The 23,997-nt window shown below is 41.7% G+C and overlaps 1 protein-coding gene across 2 annotated transcripts in view; it reads left to right on the top strand.

Moving 5' to 3' along the window:
* The window catches only part of Cfap95 (cilia and flagella associated protein 95), a 90,538-nt gene that overhangs the window by 53,469 nt on the left and 13,072 nt on the right, over positions 1-23,997 (top strand). The window contains exons 5-6 of one of the 2 annotated variants that reach the window (XM_050157115.1): positions 18,867-18,924; positions 22,663-22,748. In XM_050157115.1, the coding sequence (XP_050013072.1) occupies positions 18,867-18,924; positions 22,663-22,748 (144 nt within the window). The remainder of the gene's footprint in view (positions 1-18,866; positions 18,925-22,662; positions 22,749-23,997) is intronic. The other variant, XM_050157108.1, reaches the window with a different exon arrangement.

The raw sequence follows: 23,997 nt of genomic DNA, 5'->3' as shown, positions 1-23,997 counted from the left end.
GTATTTTTTTTTATTTTTTGAGATTATAATTGCATTATTTCTCCCTTCCCCTTCTGCCCTCCAAAGCTTCCTGTATACTTCTCCTTGTTCTTTTTCAAATTCATGGCCTCTGTTTCATTAATTGTTGTAATATGTGTGTATACATATATGTGTGTACATATACCCATATTTACATATACTTTTATAGATGCATATATTTATGTATTTAAGAATATATATGAAGTTTTAATGGAGTATTTGAAGAAGCGGGATTAATGTACATGCCCAATTCTGAAGTCATGCAGTCTCTCCTGAAAGGACATATTTTCCTGAAGATCTTCCCTGTACCCCCATTCCCATGACCTGGTTAGGTCCCTCCTTTTGGATATCCACAGCCCTGTGCACCTCTTTTGTCTAAACATCACTCATCTCTGTGTGTAATGGTTTGGATCACCATCTTCCCCACTGACTTCCGTGCTCTGAAGAGCAAGGCTGCCCACATCCCCATCCCCTATGGGTTCTGGCGCTTGAAGAGCCTGATATGCTGTAGCTGTGGCATAGGTACGTCGTCAACAAACTGTCTGTTTCTAACGGTCAACAGCAAATTATGATGGAAGAGGAATGCCACATTCCCATCTTATCTGATTTAGAGATTCGAGGCATGTAGACGCAAATGTTGTCGATTTTAGCTTTTGAAGACAAGTCTTCGAGAAGTCAACACTTACTAGTTTGAACTGCAAGAACGGCTTTGCTTGTGTAATTTGATTTGTGAGTATGAGCAAGGAAATAAACACATGGGCAACTCCATCCCTCTTCAACTCATTCCATACGCAATTCTTCCTTTCAGCAAATGTATTATTAATTACAGGAGGCCACACAGTAGAATCCTGTGGTAGCCTGAAATCTACTCTCTTGGATATTAAAATTTCTTTCGCTGTTTGCTGCTGTACAGCTATGGAAGCTAAATGTCAACTTTAAAAGGCAATGAATAAAAATGAGTTTGCTCAATGGCCCAAAATAATGTGCTTCGGCTTATAAAAGGAAAGCTGTATTCATAATGTAAATTTAAGCTTCATGTTATCTCTTAGGGAGAAAAAAAATTAGAAAGTGGGTATAGCCTTACTATTTAGGGTCCATTGTTACCTTAATTTCTAGATAGCACCATTTATGCTGTAATGGTGTTGGACCGTCTACTTCATTTTCTCATAACTCAGCCCGCGGCTGCTACATCACTTTGCCCCAATATGAAGAGAACGCTATTTATTCATAAGCTGGTAACAGATACCGCAGTGAAACACTGAATATAAGGACAACTACAATATTTCATGCCACGGTCTTGATGCTACCGATTTTAACTATGAAAAGAGGCTCCGTTGGGTAATGTCTTCTTCACGTGCTATGGACTAAGGAAAAGGGGGAAATTGTACTAGAGAAATACGGTGGCTAGTCTTGATCTGTCGATTTGATGGCATCTGAAGTCAACTAAAATAAACTGAGGAACACTCCTGTGAGAGATTTTCTTGACCAGATTATTTGAAGCAGGAAGAGCCATACTAAATGTGAATATCTCCTGCGAGTGGCTGCCCTGCATTGAGGTGAGAACCAGTTTCTATGGGGCGCCAATGTAGGGCAAAATCCAGCCTCTCTCCAGGAATCCTCCAGACTGTCAGCTCCATATTGGGACCACTGGGACATCCAGCCTCAGGTACTGAGCAACTACCTGATTCTGCCCTCTCCAGTGTGACACGGCCATAGGTGAAATGCCCAGATCATATTCTGTAGAACACTAATAACTCCCCCTTTAACAGACATATTCATTCCGTCAGTTCTGTTCTTTAGAGGACCCCGAGTAATACAAGAAAGTAATACATGAAAGCAGATGGAGATTAAAATTTATATCAAAGACATAAACCTGAAATGACATTTATAGACTTGGAGGCTGAATTAGCTAGTGTTTCCCTTGAGATCCAGCCATTTTCTTTCTTACCAGTGAGTTCCCAAGGCATTTGGCCATGGTTGGTGATAGGAGTGTTGAAAATCAAGGATACTCAACGGTCTCTTAGAAACCCACAGTGAGCTTTAGGTAACTGAGACACATCTTTATATATAATACTTTTACTCCATGTATACAGAAGAGACTGATGGGAGGCACATTTCCCTAAGACACATAGGGAAGAGAATAGAAACACGTATCTACTGAAGATACTAATTTAAGTTTTTCTTTGCCTTCTCACTTCATTATCAAGCCTCTAAAACAAGTTTAACTTAATCTAGATATACTATTTATGAGGCATGGGAAACTAACTTGTAAGTGGATCCTTGATTATCTGATTATCTAATACAAACTCATTTTATGTGAAGGTCTTAGTTATTAGAAGCCGTACGTGTGTGTTTACATATACATACGTATCTACATACACAAAACTGTGTGTGGTATTGTGATGAGGCCTTAGGAGAAATCAGGGCTGCCTCCCTTCCTCCCTCCCTCTCTCCCTTCCTATTTTTTTATGGAGTGAGAAGCATGTCCAGGGGAGCTGGTGCTGGGTAGAGAAATACCCAAGGAAGACTTTGCACAAGGTCAGCTCTGAGTCCTACATCTTGCCAGCGCTATCAAATTTGACTGCCTCCTGTAGTAGTGACTGGTGCATATTTGTTGAAATTTCATAATAAATGTGTCTTATTTCCAGAATGCAGATGAAAAAACAATAAGGTGTATTGGTCACTGGGTAGCTTTTGACACTAATAATCATTCTTTCTTAGAGCAAGTACAATTTGGGCAAATAGGGAACCTGGGACCTACTTCTGGGACTGCCCACCACTGACGAGGTGACCTTGCTCTTGGCTAATAATCCTCCCTCATTTCCATCTGGAGCAGGAGGGGTTGAACCAAATGATCTGTAACATCCTTTTCCTGTGCTAATTAATGGCTATAAGGGGAAAGGTGTCTAAATGGGCAAATTAAATGAGACCAAAAGGTAGCGGAGGCCGTTAAGTGTCCGCTGTTGGCAGAGAGCTCCTCTCTCTGCCTGTGAAGTGGTCTCTTCACAGTAGCAGCAGCAAGCTTAGGCCAGAGTTTAACTGCTCCTTGTTCGCTCCTCTCATGGGGCAGCGGGCATTTCTAAAACCTGCCACACTCTGCAGAGCCAAAAGGGACGGCATATAAATCACAAGAGTGCTTTTGTTCTCTCTGTCTTTTCCCTTCTGCGAGTCCTAGGCAAGGCATTTGTTTTCTTTTCTACTGACTGTGACGACTTGTCTCTTGGTGAAATACCATCTAGTTGCTGAATGTATTTCAAGAAGGAAACACTGTAGAAAAATGTCCCTGTGAGGATGTGGAGTAAATAATAATAAACTGCGACAAGGAGGGTGGGAGTGGGGGAAAGACCACGGAATAGAAAGGAAATAGATTTGAACTCCATTCCTGTCTCCATCTACTATAGAACTGTTCACTTTAATGTGTCTAGGCTTGCTTCCATTCGTTGTAACGCAGCTAGGCCATGCGACAGCCAGGCTCATTCTGTCCATTTCCCCCTCCCGCCCCACCAACCCAGGTGTTGGTCACCCGGTCCAGACTTGGACATTTGGAGAACATGCTGTGAAGTAAATGGAGTTTGGGGGCAATGCCTGTTTCAAATCAGCCACTTTGTCATCTCTGATCATTTGTCGGCATGAAGGAGCTCAGCTGGGGTTTCTGTTCCACATGATGTCAGAACTGCTATGCTATCCAAGCCGGCTCACTTCCGCTCTTGGAAGTTACTCCTCTTCTTGTGTAAGAACTCAACCGGAGATGTCAGTACAGTCTGCTGTCGTGACTGCTCTACGCATCTTTAGTTTCGCTGTAGATCAGCTGGAGTCTAAGAATCAGAAGGTAGAAACTGCCAGTCTTCTTCAGGTCTGTACTGGAAAGTGTGGGATCTCACTTCCGCAGCCCTGTTTGTCATAGCTATGACAAAGCCAGCCCAGCAGCCAAAAGGAATCAAAGAACTCCTGCCTCTTCCTGACACCCGCAGAGAGAGGCGGGATTACTGCAGCCACCAGGCAGGCTGGCAACCTCAAGAGGTAATCAAGGAAGCCTAACTTGATCATTCCTGATTGCCTCATTGAGCAGGTCTGGAAAACCAAGAAGCTCAACTTTGTTGCTGGAACCTGAAAAGCTACGGTAATGGACTTGGATGGAGAAGATAAATTGGGGAACAAGGGGCAGAATGAATGAGTCACTGGTCAACTGTTAACTCAAACCCCGAGAGCGAAAAGACGGTATCACACGCTTTGACCTAAATTTTGTTGTCAATGTATGTTAATTGCCATGCAATGATAGCCAGTGGGACATGGTACTACTAGGCGCTAAAACAATCCTCGCCAAGGCACACAGCCCAAATTCCAGATCAGACCGGAACTTGTGCCACTACCCAAATGTTGCTATTAGGAAGAGCATCCCGCTGATCTGCCAGCAGCATCCATCAGCTAAGCAGGGGTACACTCTATACAGGAGCAGGGTAAAGAGAACCAGCAGTTAGCTGGCTCTGAACGCATTTCAGCAAATTCAGCCAACTTAGAAAGGCACCAAGGAACACACTCCAGGCTGAGAAGGATGTTAGCATGATCCCTGCCTCGCAGGGGAAAATGTCAAGCTAGAGTCTATGCATGTCTGAATAATCAGTATCCCCATTTGTTTAAAAATGAAAATTTTCATTTGAAGATTCGAAGCTTGGCGCTCACAAAGATCAGTTTTATATGCTAATTTGACTAGGCCCATGGATACCCAGAGAGTTAGTGAAACACCATTTCTGTGTATGCAGGTGGGGATGTCTATGAAAGAGGTTAGCATTTGAATTAAATCTAGTAAGGCTGTTCCGACCCATGTTGAGTGTGTGCCCTTCAGTCCATGGACAGCCCCAAGAGAACAAAAGCAGAAGGACCAGATCTGTTCTCCTTCTATTAGGATGTCATAGTCTCCTATCCCCGGACACCAGCGCTCCTTGTTCTCAGGACTTTGGATTCTGAACTTATATTCTATCCCTACCCCAAGTTCACATGTCTGCTTATGGGGTTATACCGTCAGCTTCCCTGTATCTTGAATTGCGTCATTGGCTTTTCTGGTTCTGTGTCTTGCAGAGAGCAGGTTGTAGACTTCTTGTCCCTCCATGCCAGCCAATTCCTGAAATAAAACATCCTCATACAAAGCAGTGCCCCGGGGCTCAGGGCCTGCCCTGCCTAAATATAGCAATTATTATCTCCGTGTTTACAAAAATAAAGTGATGTACAACAACTATATATCAAAATTCTAGTTGTTCTATCATTCTTCTGAATAATAAAACATCTCAGACAATAAGTTTCGGTGTTAACAGATTCTATTATTTATTTATTTATTTATTTATTTATTTATTTATTTATTTATTTATTTTGTGTGTGTGTGTGGTGGGTGTGCTCACATGCCATGGAATGTTTGTGGACATCTAGTGACAACCTTGGGGAATCAGTTTCCTCTTTCCATTAAGTGTATCCTGGGGATTGAACTCACGTTGTCAGGTTAGGAGGCAGATGCCTTTACTTGCTGAGTCACCTCACCAAATATAAACGTCTTAGCTCGAATCCTGGCTTGCTATTAAGTACCAGCTGCGGGATTTCGGACTATCACTTTAGTCCCCGTGCACATGCTTCACCCTATAGAGAATGTAAATGACGAAATCAATTTAGAACGCTCTGAAGGGTAATGAATTAACATATACAAGACCATTGGAATAGTGCTGATGCATAGTTAGCTATTTGGAAGCATTTGCTTTTATTAGTTTTACTCTCATATGTGCACGTTATTGGAGCCCAACCTAAGCTCGAATCATAAAGGGGAACAGTAGCATATGCCACAGGGCGCCTTCAGAATTCCTGTTTTGACCTACAGTTAGCTCTTCCTCTGAAAGAGAATGTTGCAGAAGTGAGATTCTAAACGTTCTGTTGCGGACCTTAAGAAGACTGGCAGTTTCTGCTTTCTGATTCTTGAACTGCAGCAGCTCTACCGCTAAAGATGCATGGAGCAGTCACGCGGAGGTGACAACACACTCTATCGACATCTCCAGCTGAGTAGGAATAACTATCAAGAGTGGACGTGTGAGCTGTCTTGGATAGATATCACGTAGAGCAGAAACCCCAGCTGAGCCCACTCACCCCGCTGATGATCAGAGATAACATATAAAAGTGGCTATTGTGCTCTACTAGCTTTGAATCTACAGAAATAGATAATTGAGATCATCTTCATATCTCTAGGTAACATGTTTATGTAGTTATTTCTTCCCCAATATTAAAAGTATGGCTATAGTTTCATCATTTCTGAAATGCAGGTAGACTGAATGTTGGGGACTCATAATCTAGTAAATCTATTGAGAGAATCTGGAAACTCTGAAAAAAAAAAGCACAGGAGAAAAACTCCTTGACTTTGGTCTTGAAGATAACTTAATGAATAGGATATAAAGGTACAGGCAACTGAGAAAAAAATTAAGTAAATGATATTTTATTCAAACTAAAAATCTTATGCACAGCAAAAATAAATAACTAGCAAAATGGAAAGGCAGCCTACAGATCAGGAGAAAGTGTTTGTAAGTCATATCTGACATGGACTTAATATCCGAAATAAGCAATAAGCCCTTTTATCACTTAAAAGTGACCTAAGAATTTCAATAGCCATTTTTCTAAAATAGACATACATACAGACAATAATTATATGAGAAAGTGTTCAACATGCCTAATCAGGGAAACATAAATCAAATTCAAAGATGGAGAATTCAGTCAGTAAAGTGTTGGCATGAGTACCTGGGTTTGATCTCCAGCACACAGGTAAAAACCAGGTATGGTGCCATATGCTTTATTATCTCAGCCCTGAGGAGGCAGAGGCAGAAAGAGCCCTGGAGCCCATTGGTCAGTGACAGAACCACCCCTGGAGATCATTGGCTAGTGAGCTTAATGGGTGAGACCCTATCTCAACAAATAGGGCAGCTTGCTCCTGAGGTGATGTGGGAGTGTCATATATCAATCTGTTGATTTCATTGGCTGAGCAATAAAGAAACTGCTGGCCCTGATAGGTTAAAAGGTAGGTGGGCGGAATAAACAGAATAGGATGCTGGGCGGAAGAGGAAGTGAGGTCAGACTCTGCTCTGCTTCCGGGGAGAGAGCCGACAGCTCGGGAGCAGAGACACCATGCTCAGCTCTCCCAGGCAACTCCAACACAGGATGGACATAGGCTAGAATCTTCCCGGTAAGCGCACCTTGGGGTGCTTACACACATCATTAGAAATGGGCTAGTCCAGGTGCGAGAATTAGCCTGTAAGGGCTAGAGTTCATGGGCCAAGCAGTTCTTAAATGAATACAGTTTGTGTGTTGTTATTTCGGGCATGAGCTAGCCAAGCGGCCGGGGTGTTGGGGACGCAGCCCCGCCGCCGCTCTTATTTCAACACTGAGGAACAAAGCCTATGGTTGACTTCTGACTTCCGTATGCACATGCACACACATGTATCCATGCACACACAATCAAACCACATCCCTGTTACGATGGATATTATCAAAGTGACAAAAGTGACAAATTTGGGTATGCATATGGGAAACTGGACCCTTTATACGCTTCTAGGTATGTAATATTTAGAGGCTATTAGGGGGAAAAGGTGTGGAAATTCCTCAGAAAGTTTCAAATGGAACTGTCTTATGATATGTCCATATACATATATGTAATATCCAAAGAAAATGAATTGATAACCTACAGAGGGACCTATACACTGGATTTTATTGCAGCACAATCCAAAGTAAGCAAAGATATAGAAACAAGCTGAGAATCCTTTGATGGGTAAATAGATAAAGACATTGTGGTATAAATATCCAGTGAAGTATTATTAGCCTTAAACATGCAAGTCCTGTTTTGAGAACATAAATGAAATCAAAGAGCACCCTGTTAAGTAAACAGTGGCAACAGTGGGAAGATACTTTTGTGAGTTTGACTGTATTCATTTCACTGCACTCGAGGAAAGCCAAACATCACATTACACAACACACCAGAAATGCAAGCTATCCTTATTAAAACAACAACCCCAATAAAGCCCAAGATGGGTAGTGAAGATTTTCAGATTGTCACAATGGGGGCATTTACACATGTCTGTCATTTCTGTATATCCCATGCCTGAGTTCCAGGTAGAGATGACACCCAAGCTGCAGATCAATGGGACAAAAAGATACTCTAACTGGAATATATAGGTCCCACTTGCCCTGCCTATGTTGGGTGAGCCTAATTGTCATCATGTAAGTTACAGTTGTCATTTACAAAGTATTTACAGGGGCTGGAGAGATGACTCAGCGGTTAAGAGCATTGCCTGCTCTTCCAAAGGTCCTGAGTTCAATTCCCAGCAACCACATGGTGGCTCACAACCATCTGTAATGAGGTCTGGTGCCCTCTTCTGGCCTTCAGGCATACACGCAGAAAGAATATTGTATACATAATAGATAGATAGATAAATAAATAAATAAATATTTAAAAAAAAACACAAAGTATTTACAATCACTTGAAGTCTTTAGCTGGTCTCAGTGGATAATAACATGTTTGAGGTAGAGTTAAAGTTAAAGAAAAACTTTCTAGAATTACAGAAACCTTTGCTGCTGTCTTTGAGTCTGCACTTTTCATTTACATGAATACTTAAAAAAAAATATGAGGCCAGGCGGTGGTGGCTCAAGTCTTTATTCCCAGCACTCAGGAGGTAGAGGCAGGCAGATTTCTGTTAATTCCAGGCCAGCTTGGTCTACAAGAGCTAGTTCCAGGACAGGTTCCAAAGCTAGAGAAACCTGGCCTCAAAAAACATAAATGCTTTATTCTTTCAAATAGCTTCCAAAAATTATTAGGAGCAAGGAAATTCTTCCAGCATATATGTTTGATGCCTGTCTACTTTGCACCAGGAAAAATTTGCCATTGGTAATATAGATGCAAAAGACAGTCTCATTTGTCTGCTATTTAAGCAGGAAAAGTAACGCATCCTGGTGCATTGGGAAGACAGAGCCTCAACTAGAAGTAATAGAAGACTTAGCTAGTAGTTCCTGAGTAATTAAGGAATACATTTGGCCACCAGGCATGAACTCTAAGGTCAAGGAATCCAAGACTGGGATGGTGCTAAACAATGTCTTAAGGGACCCGAGATGAACTCCTTTTCATCTTTATAGTCTCAGGGTGGTTCCCATGCTGCAAAGGCAAAGCTGTTCTAGAAGGAACAATGTGAAGAGCTTAAGGAAATGCCTCTCTAGAATCTTTATCCCACACCTCACGACAGACTTGTCAGCAGTATTGTTTTAGGCTTCTAGATGAAGAAAAGAGAGAGGGGGCTGGCTTGCATAGCATTGAATGGATCAACCTGCAAGGTGTTGCATGCTGGGAGTGAACCCAAGGTACAAAGGAGTGATGTGACTCAAACTGGGAAGTTTAGATGTTTCCAGTTAGAAGAGATACCTGAGCTGTTAGACCAGTTGGGAGAAAAGGACATTCTTCAGCAGAGGATAGAGAACATGCAGAGGTAGACTGAGCAAGGCCCATCATGGGGTGGGCCTGCATCCATGACAACTGAGTGAGTAGGACTTGAAAGCTGTGTGAAGAATTTGGGTTTGATCATGGCAGTGATGGGAAAGGTTTTCAAGCACTGGGAAGACCTCAGATGTTTGGGTTTGAGAAAGCACAAAACTGGTAGACAACTGAGGCTGCCATCAGGAAACTCTTGACTGTAACAAGCAAAGTCAAAATAAAATCCTGCTCTTTGGCAATGACAGAATGGCAGGAGAAAAGGTTGCGGCTTTTTGATGCAACAGGAAAGAATTACTGGATCGCTGGTTAATTATGAGGATAAAGTGGTTTCGGGTTGCTTCCTAGCCTTTCTGCTTAGGCATTCAGGGGGCATGAGGGCATTCAGTGAGGCAACATCAGAGGCCAGGAGACTGACAGAACAGACAGATCCAGGAGACCAGAGAACAGACAGATCCAGGAGACTAGAGAAGAGATCCAGCCCCAGTTGCTAACATTCGCTGAGGCAGCATCAGAAGCCAGGAGACTGAGACTGGAGAACAGAGACAGCCCCAATTGCTAATCTCAATATCAAAGCCGGTTCCTCTTTCCCCAGTCCTTCTTTCATCTCTCCTCCACCTCAATAACTGAATACTCTCTTTTAAGAGTCACGAGATAACAGTATCATTACAGTATTTTTAGATGCTGTAACAATTCTCGCTTGATAGGACTCAGTGGGGTGTGGTAACTTTCCATAGAACAACAGGAAAGGATCTAGGAAGCAGTAGAATTTGGTTTGGATTTTGTCTGCTTCAGTTGATGGCATCATCAACCCACTGTGTTTCATGCTTGGTTCTGCAAACCATACCTTGACCTTCAGAAATTCCACACGTGTTGTCTGCATCCTGTCCTTCCTAACAATCACCCAAGGTCATTTGGGTGAGGTTGCTCATAACTGTGTAGAGGAAGAAATTCAAGCACAAGAATAAGGAATCAGCTTCCCCATTAATTAATCCACTTATCAATTTCATAAATATTTATGGAATAAATATGAAGGGGAGGTGTTAAGACGCGGAGTGTTTAAAGGACTGTCGGAATGTTCCAGAATGACTTAAGGGCAGAGCAGAGAGGAGGAAATTTGGGCCATGTCACTGTGTTTATGAGAGGAGCGGAAGGATGCTTACAAAGATGACAGGGAGTTTTAGCCGGTACTGGCGGTGGATCAGGGTTAACAGTGGATTCAAATTGTCCTGCAGTTCATCTTTGCTCTCCGTTACATACTTATTAACCTTTTAGGGAGTAGTTTCTAAACATCTGCCTGTATTCTGAAGCTGTTGAGCAGCTACTGAATTCCATCTGACTTAATCAGAAGATAGATGCAGGAAGAAATGACAAGGGCATTCAAATAGTTCAACATAGATTGTCAGCAGAAGTTAGTACCTCATGTCTCAGACTAGTCTCTAAGTTGTCATATTGCCAAGGATGGTCTTGTCCCCCTGATCCTCCTGCCTCTACCTCCCAAGTCTGGTATTATAGATCTGTACCATTGTGTCTAAATTGACATGAGATGTAAAAGCAAAATGATGGTTAAGGATGGGATACAATTTCCCAGAGTGCAAACACTTAACCTCTCACCCATAACATGGAGACTGTCAGTGGCTAGACTTGTGTTAATAATAGGTGTTCCTAGCCAGGCGGTGGTGGCACACGCCTTTAATTCCAGCACTTGGGAGGCAGAGGCAGGTGGATCTTTGTGAGTTCGAGACCAGCCTGGTCTACAAGAGCTAGTTCCAAGACCAGCTCCAAAGCTACAGGGAAACTCTGTCTTGAAAAAACAACAAAAAGGGTGCTTTTATTGTTGCAGGGAAAAGACTAATTTGAAATTATTTATTTCTTTGAGACACTCATATTTAGAAGAAACCATGAGATACAGTAATTGCATTGTATACTTGTTTTACCTTCTGGGAAAGGAGGAAAGATAACAGCTCTCCTTGCCTCAGACAAGACATGAAAGAAGCAAAATTAAACGTTAAGCTTTTTGCAAGCTTGAAGAACTCTGTGGGTTGGAGCCCAGCATCTCATCACCCATTTACATTTCACCTGGTGTTCATGCACATGTAGATATTTTAACGAATGTCATGGCTCTGATGATAAATATCAGACTTGCTCATCAGAAAATATCTTTAGTTATTCTCTGCACCTGTTAAAGGTCAGTGAGGGTATGTGTGCCGAATCGTGGGAGGTACTGGCTGAAAGCCAGCTGTCCAACTTCCAGATAACCTGACAGCCCAGCATTGTCCTCATGAATCCACCAGCATCTGCTCCTCGGTTTTACATTTCCAGAAAGGTCGTTTTTATCAGCATTTATCTGACTCATGGAGACTGACTTGAGCTCAATAAACTCTCTTTCTTCCTCTCTCTCTCTACACACACACACACACACACACACACACACACACAGAGAGAGAGAGAGAGAGAGAGAGAGAGAGAGAGAGAATTCTAACTAGTTAATTTATAAAGAGAAATGAAAGTTTCTCTTTTATTTTATTTTTTTTTTGCATATCCTAATGAAAGCATCCACCCTCTGTGGAAACCATATGGGAAGCCAGCTTTTGATCAGAGTGTTTGGACTCGGAGCAAGGGGAATTGGTTCTATGATTACAATGATTAATAGCCACACACTCTGGAGTGGGACTCTTGCATTTGTAGGTGACAGAGACAGGAGGTCATCTTAGGCAAAGAGTTAAGTTTGTTTAAAGGTCCCATAGTACAACTGGAAAGACTATGGGGGAGCCTGCAGTCAGGACTCCAATCCTGCAGCTTTGTCTTCCTGATGGCTTCATCTATGAGGTAGAGACATAACATTCTATGGCTCCTGTCACAGAGGAGTGACTGGCCCTTTTCTGTCAGTCTCTACTAAGGGAGATCCCAAAGGAAATCCTTGATAGCATCAGCATGGGTCGTTGGACCTAACAGCTCTAGTTGGGAAAGGGAGAAGGAGGGCAGACCCACATGGCACAGTTTGCTCCCTGTGATTCCCAACATGACTTCAAGTCGCCGTAGGCTGCCATTGAGTCTGATCAGAATACTAACAATGAGGTCTTCCAGCTCTTCTAGACCAGACAGACCTACCTATAACCCCAGGGTCACTGGATTCCTGGGTGCTGGTAAGGACCAGGAGTATGTGATTACTCATTCTTTCACACCTTCATAAACATTATAGAGGCTTTAAAATAATAATGGAGATAAAATGGTATGGTGTTGCTGGGTTCTAAAGTCTTCCACACAGACACCTGGAATCAGGTAGAAGGCTGATGGCAGACTCATTTATTTAACAACGGGGGGAGGGCAGGGGGGAGCAGGGGGCGCGGGGCATGGGGCAGGGACTTCTATACCCTCCCAGCACCCAGGCTGGGTGACAATTGACAGCTGACATCTCATGCTCATCTCTCATTGGCTAGGCACGATCAGGACCTCTGACGGAGCCTGTTGCTAGGCACTAAGAAAACACTGCTTGGTAGCTCCTTATTGGCTAGGCAGAGACAAGCCCCTTGGCAGCTCCAGGCAGACTCCAGGTTGGCTCCTTTTGGTCTGGCAGACCTTATCTTCCTACAGCATGACACTGCTGTTTCATTTTACATTTCACCAACTGCTGGATTTATGGATAAATTTATTGTCCAGCATCAATGATCCTTCCCGATTTCTTTTGCAAATTGCCTGTGTGTAGCCTTGGTCAATTTTCCTTTGGGATTTTTTTTTTTTTTTTTTTAACCACCGTTTTCCAAGAATTTAAAATTTCTTATTTGGGTATTCTGTCTTGGTAAAATGTATGAAAACATCTTTTGTAACTTTCCTTATAGCTTTATGTATGATATTGTTTGGCCAGTAGAAGTAAAGACATATTATATGAAATGTCAAATTGTCCAACCCTTAGAAGCTACTTCTCTCTCATATAATACCCATGCAGTACTTGCAACATAGGATTAGCTCATTGTTGCCTCATTGCTTTGTTCACTATTTTGTCATTAAGCCCTTTCTCTTATAGCCGCACAGCCATGCTTAAGCGGCTTGATTTCTGAGCCCTGGAGTCTATCCTGCGGGTTTATTTCTAACTCCTGAAGCAACAGCACTGCCTTAATTAGTGTCTTACTACTCCTTTGGACCTTTGTGGAGTGAGTTTAACCAGTTCATTCCTCTTTCCCAAACTGTCATCATTCCGTTTGGCATTTTATGAAATTCTATTAGATTTTTTTTAGTCAACTTCCACGAGATACCATGTGTTTTGATTCATGACAATTAAGATGGACTAATGATCGTCATCAGTGATTCATCTCATTTATACATAAGGGATTATTCTATACCCAAACTGCATTTTATATGTTTCCCTTCATATATGTAGTATAGAGTTTTGGTTATGAGTATTCTTCTAGGCTATTTGGGGAGTTGTTACAGCTGTGAGAGCTTTCCACTTACACGTTGCCATTCTTTGTTCACTAGGACAAGGGTAAACTTCTTCGTATAATGATCTTGTATCTGACAACCTTGTTGGGACTTGCTTGCTACATTTAGTGAATTGTCTTGGATTTTTTAATCTTTTCAACCTTGGGAAGTAAAATCTTGCATTCCCACCCAATCGTTGTGGTACACTCATTTTTTTTTTGTTCCATTTTCTGGGCTTTACAGTAAGTACATCTTTAAACCAAAAGGTTGGTGGAGGGTTCAGTCAATGGTTGGGAGCATTTCTGGAGAAAAGGATCTTCATGAGCTTAATTTTGATTCTCGCTGTTTTTCTCATAGTAATATTACCTACTTATGCTTCTTTGAACTGTGTTGGATTTTCCTGGACTGGTGGCAATCACAGGTAATCCCATCCAGTTGATCTGAGGGAAATGAGAAGTGTGTGACGTTTGCTCATTATCTTAGTTCAAGAGTGCCATCTTCTGTCAGACCACTGAAGCAGTGTCTAGTTGGCTCTGGTGACGGGGTGAGAAGTGGGAGGCCTGCTGCTGCTGCTGCTGCTGCTGCTGCTGCTGCTGCTGTTGTGCTGATGATGCTGATGCTGATGCTGTGCTGATGCTGTGCTGATGATGCTGATGATGCTGATGCTGTGCTGATGCTGATGATGCTGATGATGCTGATACTGTGCTGCTGCTGCTGCTGTTGTGCTGATGATGCTTATGATGCTGATGCTGTGCTGATGATACTGATGATGCTGATGTTGATGCCGTGCTGATGTTGATACTGATGCTGTGCTGATGTATCCAGAATCCTTAATTTCTGGTGTTTAGTTTATCAATTCCCTTGACTCTCTTAGTTGCCTCTCTCTGTTGCAGAAATAGTGCCTTTCCAGAATTGTCTTTCTGATTCTTCCTGCTTGGAACTGTGGTTCAAATCCTCTGATCTCAGTAACTCACCGATCAGGATAGTATGATGTTTCTGAAGGTGATGCCATGGTGTTCTGTCTAACCACAGGCACTTGTTACCATCTGTCCTTCTGTAAACCCTGCCAGCACTCTGGTCCAGTGTGGGCTTTGATCTCACTCTATGGATAGTGCCTATCTACACACAAATTGAATCTTACAGAGTCAAAGTCTAAATTATAATAGGATGTAAAGGTTCTGTCCAGTTTTTATTTATAATTCTAGAACCAGAAAATACCTAGTCCTATAAAATAGAGTGTTCTGGTAAGTTGAGTGGGTCAGGCTGTTTTGATAGAGAATGCTGAAGAAAGCAGAAACAAAGGAGCTGAACTGCCTGCTTCAGGTTTTTTTTTTTCCTTTGTAAAAATAAAATGGGTCGGGTCCTCATCTCCTTGAAATATCATATAAGCAACTTAGTTGGAGCTGGCTGGCATGGAGTTTTTCAGGAGCAATTCCATTTTGATTTGGTCTGTTTCAAGTAGTATTTTCCGTGCTCTCCTTAGGGATAAGTGTGTAGTTTAATTCTCTTTGTTGTTGAGCTGTCTTTGTGTGTGGTGTTGGAGGATCCGGGTATATTTTGAATTAAGAAACCAAGGGTGGAAGGATGTTTTACAGTCTCCTTCTGTGACTGTAGATTTATCATTTATCTTTGAGAATCTTGCCTTTCTCTGCTTTGCATATCATAAATATTTAGATTCTTATGAATATTATTGGTGAGTTGCTCTTTTAATCATGAGTAATGGTCCCTATAACTAGTGTTTGTTTTAAGTTTTGTCTTTTACATATGCAATTACCAGAAGAAAATATCTCTTGGCTAATACTTGTACATATGTTTACATATTTTTCACTTTCAAGATTTTTTAAAAATAATAAGTTTTGAAGCATATAGATGGGCCTTTAAGAAGTTGTGTGATATTCAATTTAGGGCCAGTAAGTATTAAATCCTTCACTGATAAGTTTTTCCTACTTCTTTAATCCTTCCTTCCTTCCTTTCTTCCTTCTTTCCTTTCTTCCTTTCTTCCTTCAAGTTGGTCTTTCAAATTTCATTTACTGATTTGAAAGTTATAAAGTTGAGTATCTTGATTCACTGTCAATTTTATTTATCCTTTGACATTTCATGCATGTATTCAATTTACCTTGATCACATCCAACCTCCTCACTACCCCTGTATCCCTTGGTATATGTCTCCCTTCCACCTCCATTTTGCCTTCTGCTTCTACTCCTTCCTCCTCAACCTTCTGTTTTTATAACAACCCGCTGACCACTGAGTCCAGTTAGTTCTGCCTGCATACTCATTAGTGTGGGGCCATCCACCAAAGCATGGCCACAGTCACAAAGAAGAAAGCTAATCTCCTTTTCCCAGCAGCCCCAGAGCTGGCAGCTCTTCTCCCATTCCTGCTGCAATGGTGATTGACTTGTTCTTGTGCAGGGCTTTTGCTAGTAACCACAGCTGCTGTGGTTCACAACTGCAGTGACTATGTCAGGTCTAGAAGATAGCATTCAACAGAATTCCTCCCCATCTTCAAGGTTTTAAGTTTTTTCTACACCTCTTCACTGATGTTCTCTGAGTCTTGGGGGAGGGGACTGATATGTAGGCAGTTTAGTCTCTTATTCTAGGCACTTTTGACCAGTTATGAGACTCTGCATTGTCTACTACCCACTGCAGAAAGAAGCTTCTCTGACTAAAGTTGAGAGCTACACTACTTTAGGAGCATAAACATAAATATTTACAAGGCAGTTTGACAGTATACTTATTTAGTAAAACAATAGTAGGCTCCCTCCTAGGGCCTTTGACCTTCACACCCATGAGTTTTTATCAGGTTTATAGTACCAGGCATGAAGTCCATCCTGTGGAGCAGATCTCGGTCCAACTTGAAAGTTATTGGTTATTCCTATAACAGTCATGCCACTATTGCTTCAGTGGGGGGGGGGTTAGTATTTTAGGATGCAGAGTACACCACCAGTAAGTTCACTGATGGCTTTTCTCCCCCACGTGATCTATAGTGCATCTTCTAGGGTCATGAGGGCTATCTAACAGAAATAATATCCAGGTCAGTTCTTGTTTGATTTCCTCTATGTTCTTCAACCAAAATGCATTGTGTCTTCAGCGTTGTGATTTTGCCATCTAGCTACAGTGGGCAACCAAGAACAATAGCAATAGTGTGAGATGTTTTGGGGGCCTTGGGACCCCCATGACCAATAAATAACTTCAGAGGGATCTATCCCACACACTGAAATTTTCATTTAATATACCTTATCTTCTAGGGGAAGCATTGTTTCCCCTTTGAGGCTACCAATGTTCAAACTTCTTTTTAATTAGCTTACAAAGCGGTAGGTATTCATAAGGGTTCTTAATACAGTCTTAGTTTTAGTTAAGGCACTTCTGCACCTTCCACCTCTTCATTCCTTTATCTTCATCTTTGTTTAAACCTTTAACCCCAGCTTGTTCCTCCCCACATACCTCAACTTTCACATCTCACATGTTCTATCCATTTCTCTCTTTCAAGGCTTCACCCCTCTCATGTGAACTTCTATTTTTGTTCTTTTACTCAAGTGTATATCAGTATATCTAAAGGGATCTAAAGTGTATATATCTAAAGGGATTGTTGAACTACAGGCTGCTGGGCCCATGCCCAGAGAGGTTCTCATTCATCGGATTTGGAGTAGGACCTAACTAGTATCATATTCATGAGTTTCACATCTACAGATTCAAAAATCATCAACTGAAAACAATGAAAAGAAAAACAACTCTATGTTGGACACATAAGAACTTAAAAAAATATTACTGCTGAAACCATGCTATTTACTTAGTGTCCAAATTATTTACTTAGCATTTACATTATGTTAAGCAGTATAAGCAATCTAGAGATGACTTAGAATGTATACGAGGATGTATGTTGTGCTATACACAAAAACAAATTTACAGAGGGGACTTGAGCATCCACAGATTTGGGTATCCACTGGTGTTTTCCTCTAGAACACAGGGAAGACTGTATTCTCTAACTCCCAGGCTCCAGGTCAGGGTGCTGCACTGTTCAGGAAGTAGCACAGAGAGAGCTGGCAGCAATTGGTGGCTACCACCAACTAAATCCACCACCTATACCCATTCGACTGCTGGAGCTGGATTTTGTTATCTTGAAATTCTTATTGAAGGCTCTTGCTTTCCAAAGAAGCTAGGTATTTTCTTTGACCGTCCATTTCTAGAATATTGGTGGGAACACAAGCACAGCTTCATTTCTATAGAATATCTCCCTTACCCAAAGCTCTAAACAGAGAAACCCTTGCAAGTTTCTCTGGGCTAAAAACTGGGGTTTCCCTAATCTCTTCAATGTGGAAGTACAATAAACTTTTCTTGTTTGTTACCCATAACTAAAATGCCACACCGTGGGCTTAGGTACGGCCTTTGTGATTCCCATTGCATGTGTCTTTTCATTGTCAGCACCCCAAAGGCTTCCTTTTGAGCTTGGCTATTCTTATATATTTGGTGGAGGGCATATGATTCATATAATGCTTCTGTGTGTTTAAGAGGTGGAGGAGGGGCTGGGGATAGTCCGTGATTTCAGCAACCTAGGTATCTTCCACAATCTCTTCAGCCATCAGCTGGCAGTGAATGTGGGACTTGGGGTCAAAACGATTTTGAGGCAGAAAGTGGGTAATGTAGAGAATCTGGGGAATGCAGAGCACCTAAGATGCTGATGGGACTTGGTAGCTATAGGTGTTAGTACAAGAGCACAGAAGGTTGTGAGGAATTGGAAGGAATTCAGGGAATGCTTGCTAGGGAGAACTAATCCTGTGAAGACGGCCTGGGAAGGCTGGACTCAAACCCTTTGTCAGTACTGATCTTTCCTGAAATGTGTTTGTTTCACAGCAGTGGTTTGTTTGTTTGTTTGTTTGTTTTTGGTGGCGATGTGGGGGTTATTCCTTTTCTGACATCTTGACTTCTTTTTCTTTAGGTGTGCTTTAACAACATACTCTGAGGATTACACTCCACAGTATAATTATCCGCCACCAGTAAGTACGAGAATCATATTCCAAGTCTACTCACGTAGGTGACTCATCACATGGAGTGCCTAAGTGGAGAGCAGGGATTTCTAAGACTTAAAATGTCTTATATTAATTAAGAAAATACTTGGTTCTTGTGAGAATCAATAGAATGTTTTATATCTATGATTTAGTTTTGGAAAATAATGGCTCTTTTAGGGAAGAAAATAGCTAAGGTTCTAAATATATAAGATATATTGATCATTTTCTCCCTTGCTTATTTATTATTTCTACCCTGAATAGAACTTGCATGGAATGAAACCACCTTTCTACTTACTTTTATCTTATGAGCACATAGACGTATGGAACTTAATTTAGTTCTGGGAAATTGAGTTTTGATTTCTCTTGAAGTCCAGTTTAGATCTTAAACGCATACATATATGTTTTTTGAGACAGAGTTTTTTCTGTGTAACAGCCCTGGCTGTCCAGTTCTTGTAGACCAAGCTGGCTTTGAACTCACAAGATCCACCTTCCTCTGCCTCCCGAGTGCTTGGATTAAAGGTGTGTGCTACCACTGATCTACTTAAACAATTAGGCAGTTGAACTAGCAAGAAAGGCCTCACTTTTAAGGCACTTGAGTAGCCAGTGAAAAGTCCTAAGTTGAAGTCAAGAAGGAAGAGTTGGAGTAACAAAGGGGGTAGAGAGATGGGACAGAGGAAGGAAGAAAATATACCACAGAAACTAAATTAAAGTGGCTTCATCCTGGCTTTTCCTTGTGCATCTTAACCAGTGAAACAGCTATGAGATAAAATTAAAATGTTTAACTACTGACAAAGATTATTTAAAAATGCCATTATTGTCTCAAATAGTGTGACTATCTACTTAAAAGAACCAAGATATATTGAACTGTGAAGTAACAGGGATGAATAAGATAAAACTTTTCCAGCTGGGTGTTGGTGGCACACACCTTTAGTCCCAGATAAAGACAAGCAGATCTCTGAGAGTTCAAGGCCAGCCTGGCCTCCAAATCGAGTTCCAGGACAGCCAGATCTGTGACACAGAGAAACCCTGTCTCAAAAAAAAAATATTTTCTCCATACAGCACAAGTCAGTAAATTATAAAAAGGAAAACATACAAATATAGCAACACAACATAAAATACTCCCTTGGAGAGAATTTTCTCCAAGGCCAATGCAAGAAATGTGACAATTTAGTACCACCAGAAACACACACACACACATACACACACACACACACACACACACACACACACACACACACACACACACGAGAGAGAGAGAGAGAGAGAGANACACACACACACACACACACACACACACACACACACACACACACACACGAGAGAGAGAGAGAGAGAGAGAGAGAGAGAGAGAGAGAGAGAGAGAAAACACTTTCTTACTTGCCGAGGCTCCGCCCTCACCAAGAGAAGAGTTCTTCTGTGTTTCTAGAATGAGGGCTGTCAGGTGACTGATTTGGTCATCAGAACAGGACAAAAAGGACCTTATGCTACTATATCACCTTTTGTAGCCTGAACAACCTGGCTGCTATTAAAGGTAGGGGTGGGGAAGGAACACTGAAGGTCACGGCTTGAGACAGAGGAAACCACCCTGGGTGTCCAACTTGGTTAAGGTTGGAGTCTATTTGCAGCTTCCAGTCAGCTGCAGCTCCTGCAGCATGATTCACAAAATACTGACAAAGAAGGGGTGGATATGTTACCTTGTTAGAGACTCCATCATGTAACCTTAGCATGAGTAGGTTCCCCTACTCATCCGGCCTATAACCATTACATATGCATTTATTGAACGATTTTGAAAGCGTTTAGACTCATGTTATTTCAAATGTTTGTGAGCTGAGACTTTATTTTTATACTGGTCTCTTGCATCACCTCAACCCACATTTGTGAGGAAGAAAGTAGGAAATAAAGGGAATGCAGTTGGTGAAGAACCGAATCAACATCCTTGGGGTGTGTAAGCAAAGGTATCCTTTCGGTTAGAGACTAACAACATGGAAATGGATTCCAGCAGAGAGAGGACCTATGAGATGGTTCAAGCAGGTGAAAGCCCCTTTAACCAAGGCTGCTAACCTGAATTCTGTTTGTGAAACCCACATGGTAGAAGGAGAACTGACTAGAACCCACTAGATGTCTTCTAACCCCGGAACACACACACGCACACACACACGCACATGCACATGCACACATGTTCCTTGGTTTATGTTGCCCTTTCTGGTTGTGTGTGGCTGTGTGTTGCCTGGCAGGAAAATCTTATGGTATCCTTCCCAGTGCAGTCACTAGAGGTTCTAGATCAAATGTGGTTTTAGGTACTGGGGGCTGACACTTAGAAATGGGGATGAACTGGGAGTTGTGAGGGAGACTGAATTTAAAGGAGAGGAGGAGAAGGGAAGATTAGCCTGTGCGTTTCCCTCCAAGTTCTCCAACTCTTAAATTCAACTCTTGATGTGATTTATCTCTGTATCATTGACTTTGTTCTATTATAAAAGAATTTAATTTACGACCAAGTAACCTTTTGGATTAACAACTTTGGCAGACATTTCAGTCTGTCAGTTTGGAAACTGAATAATGTTTTAATTCTCCATGCTTCTGGGTGAGTCACCAGTATTCCATAATGGTATTATTGGAAAGTCCAGTTCTGATGAGCTGCAGTGTTTCTGGAGGAAGATGGCACCACTGTCCTGGTTGTCACTTTCCTCCTAGGTAGTCAGGTGCCACACCCCTTTGCCTGTAGGCAAGGCTACAATGCCCAATTCTGCTTCAGAGAATCTCGGACTGAAAGGGGTTTTACTTTCTTCTTTCCAACTGTTTGATTTCTGCAGAAAACACATGTGTCTTTTGTAAAGGAGAAAATATTTTAAAATGGAGATCTTCAGGCTTCAAATTTACATGTGATATATTATGTCATTTGGCTATAAATACAACTCATTATCAAAGAAAGATGTCACCATATAATACAGACTAAGGACTAAGGAAAGAGACGTGTGTGTTTTGTGATTGCGATGCTAGAACCAATGTCAGTGGCTGGTGTTCCATAGGCCGCTGTGAGTGTTACTGCCTGGAACCTAAGTGCTCTGATATTCCTTTAAAAAGTTGGTTCATCTTTTCAAGTGTTTGTTCCCATAACTCTTCCTAATTTTTCCCTATATCAAAACCTTATTAAATTGGCTACATTTGTTAGTTGTGTAGCAATTTCTGTTTGTACTCACATCCTCGGCTCCTTTATCCCTTTCGTGAAATTTCCTTGTGGTTGAGTGTCTAAAATGATACAAATGAGTTTTTCCTTTATAAGATATATTCAGTAGAAAAGAGATAGTAAGTTCTACTTAAATATATAATAAAATGCATCCCATTAATTGCATATTTAATTATTGTTATATCAGCTGATTATTATTATTTCTAATATAGACATTGAGAGGAAATGACATCCAGTAGGAATCAACTCACTGAAGTTCAGTGAAGAAATAAGTAAGGTCTGCCACCAGTGTCACCTAGAGTCACCCAGGGTAGATAAGGCAGATTCTTTCTCATTTCCGCCCATGCTGTGCTCTCTGCATGTGTGCTTTGAAGACTTTACCAGGGGATGGTCGGGTCTTAATTCAGGTGCATAGGAGTCATGGAGTTTTTATAGATAATGTATACAAAAATTACAAAAAATCCTTACAGGCAAACTATAACAATTATATACTTTGGTTTTGTCCAATGTGACATTCACATCAGTATGCTTGCTGCTTCCAGTGCCCTTTAAAAGCAAATGAAGTTCCCCGAATGAGTGTACTTCTGGGCATACAAAGGAAGGATAGCCTTTGCTGTACTAATGCCAGGTGGGTGATGGCTGTCATTACAGTACACACACGGGTAGTCCACAGTGACTGGTTTGGCCGGGAAAGAACCCATTATACATGTTTACAGACGAGCTGGGTGGATGGACGGAGACTGCTTTCAAATTAGAGTATAAAATTAGGCAGCTAACAATGTCTCAGAAGCCTGGTCTTCAACTGAAAATGACCTTGAAAAATAAAATTACCAAATAAGAAAGGGACCAAGGAAACAGTGACATCAGTAAAAATAGACCCTTAGAATGGATTGCTGGAAGGTTTGGAAAACTTGGCTGAGGATTAGCTTGGCATTGACTAAGAAAGAGCAGTGTCGATTTGTCAGGGAGGAATGAAGCAGGAGGTAACGGTACACAGGGGTCCCCACATGACTTCTGGGAGAGTCAGTAATGGTTCATTCTTAGAATATAGGTGACTGAATTGTGCTCCTTTATCCTAAAGAATAAGAATGTAGCACCCAGGAAGCATAGGGTGTGGGGGAAGAGATGCTCTTGGGCCAACCCATTATGTAAGATACTATGAATAGTGTGTTAGCCTATATGACAAAACCTGACACTTGTCTTTCTTTTTTTTTTTTTTTTTTTGGTTTTTCGAGACAGGGTTTCTCTGTGGTTTTGGAGCCTGTCCTGGAACTAGCTCTTGTAGACCAGGCTGGTCTCGAACTCACAGAGATCCGCCTGCCTCTGCCTCCCGAGTGCTGGGATTAAAGGCGTGCGCCACCATCGCCCGGCTTTGTCTTTCTTGTAAGTGGAGATCAACTGGGAAATGTACTCACTAAGAAGACTATTGTAACATCCTAGGCTGTCTTGCCATGATCCATAAAATAGGAAGAAGGAAGCAGAATAAAAAGATGGGAAAGAAGAAACCTCCTCAGCCAGTTTTCCCCAGGCTAGCCTTCTGTATGCTCTCCCTGCAAGTCAGGCATTGTAACTGGGCTGTTTAGCCCTCGGCATCCCTTTCTTCTCTGCCTTTTATCAGCATGTTTATTTTTTTTTGAACTCCCTTAATCCTTTCCTAAGCAGCATACACTAAGGTGATAGAAACTGATTCATCCCACTGTATTTTGTTAAGTTGCTTCTTTCCAACTTAGTGTTATTGGTGCCCACCGAATTCTTCAACCTCTTTAGTCCTCGTAGATCTACAACCCTCTCCTCGCTGCTCCTTTCCCGTCTTCCATGGCTTCTCTTTTGATTCAGCCATGGGCCCTGCTGACATTTGGGCTCCAGAACACTGTTCC

The sequence above is a fragment of the Alexandromys fortis genome, unplaced genomic scaffold, assembly GCF_014885135.2.
Source record: "Alexandromys fortis isolate MF-2015 unplaced genomic scaffold, M_Fortis_MF-2015_v1.1 scaffold_10, whole genome shotgun sequence".
NCBI classification, from domain to species: Eukaryota; Metazoa; Chordata; class Mammalia; order Rodentia; family Cricetidae; genus Alexandromys; species Alexandromys fortis.
The sequence above is the reverse complement of the archived record's forward strand: the minus strand, read 5'-3'. Positions and strand labels throughout refer to the sequence as shown.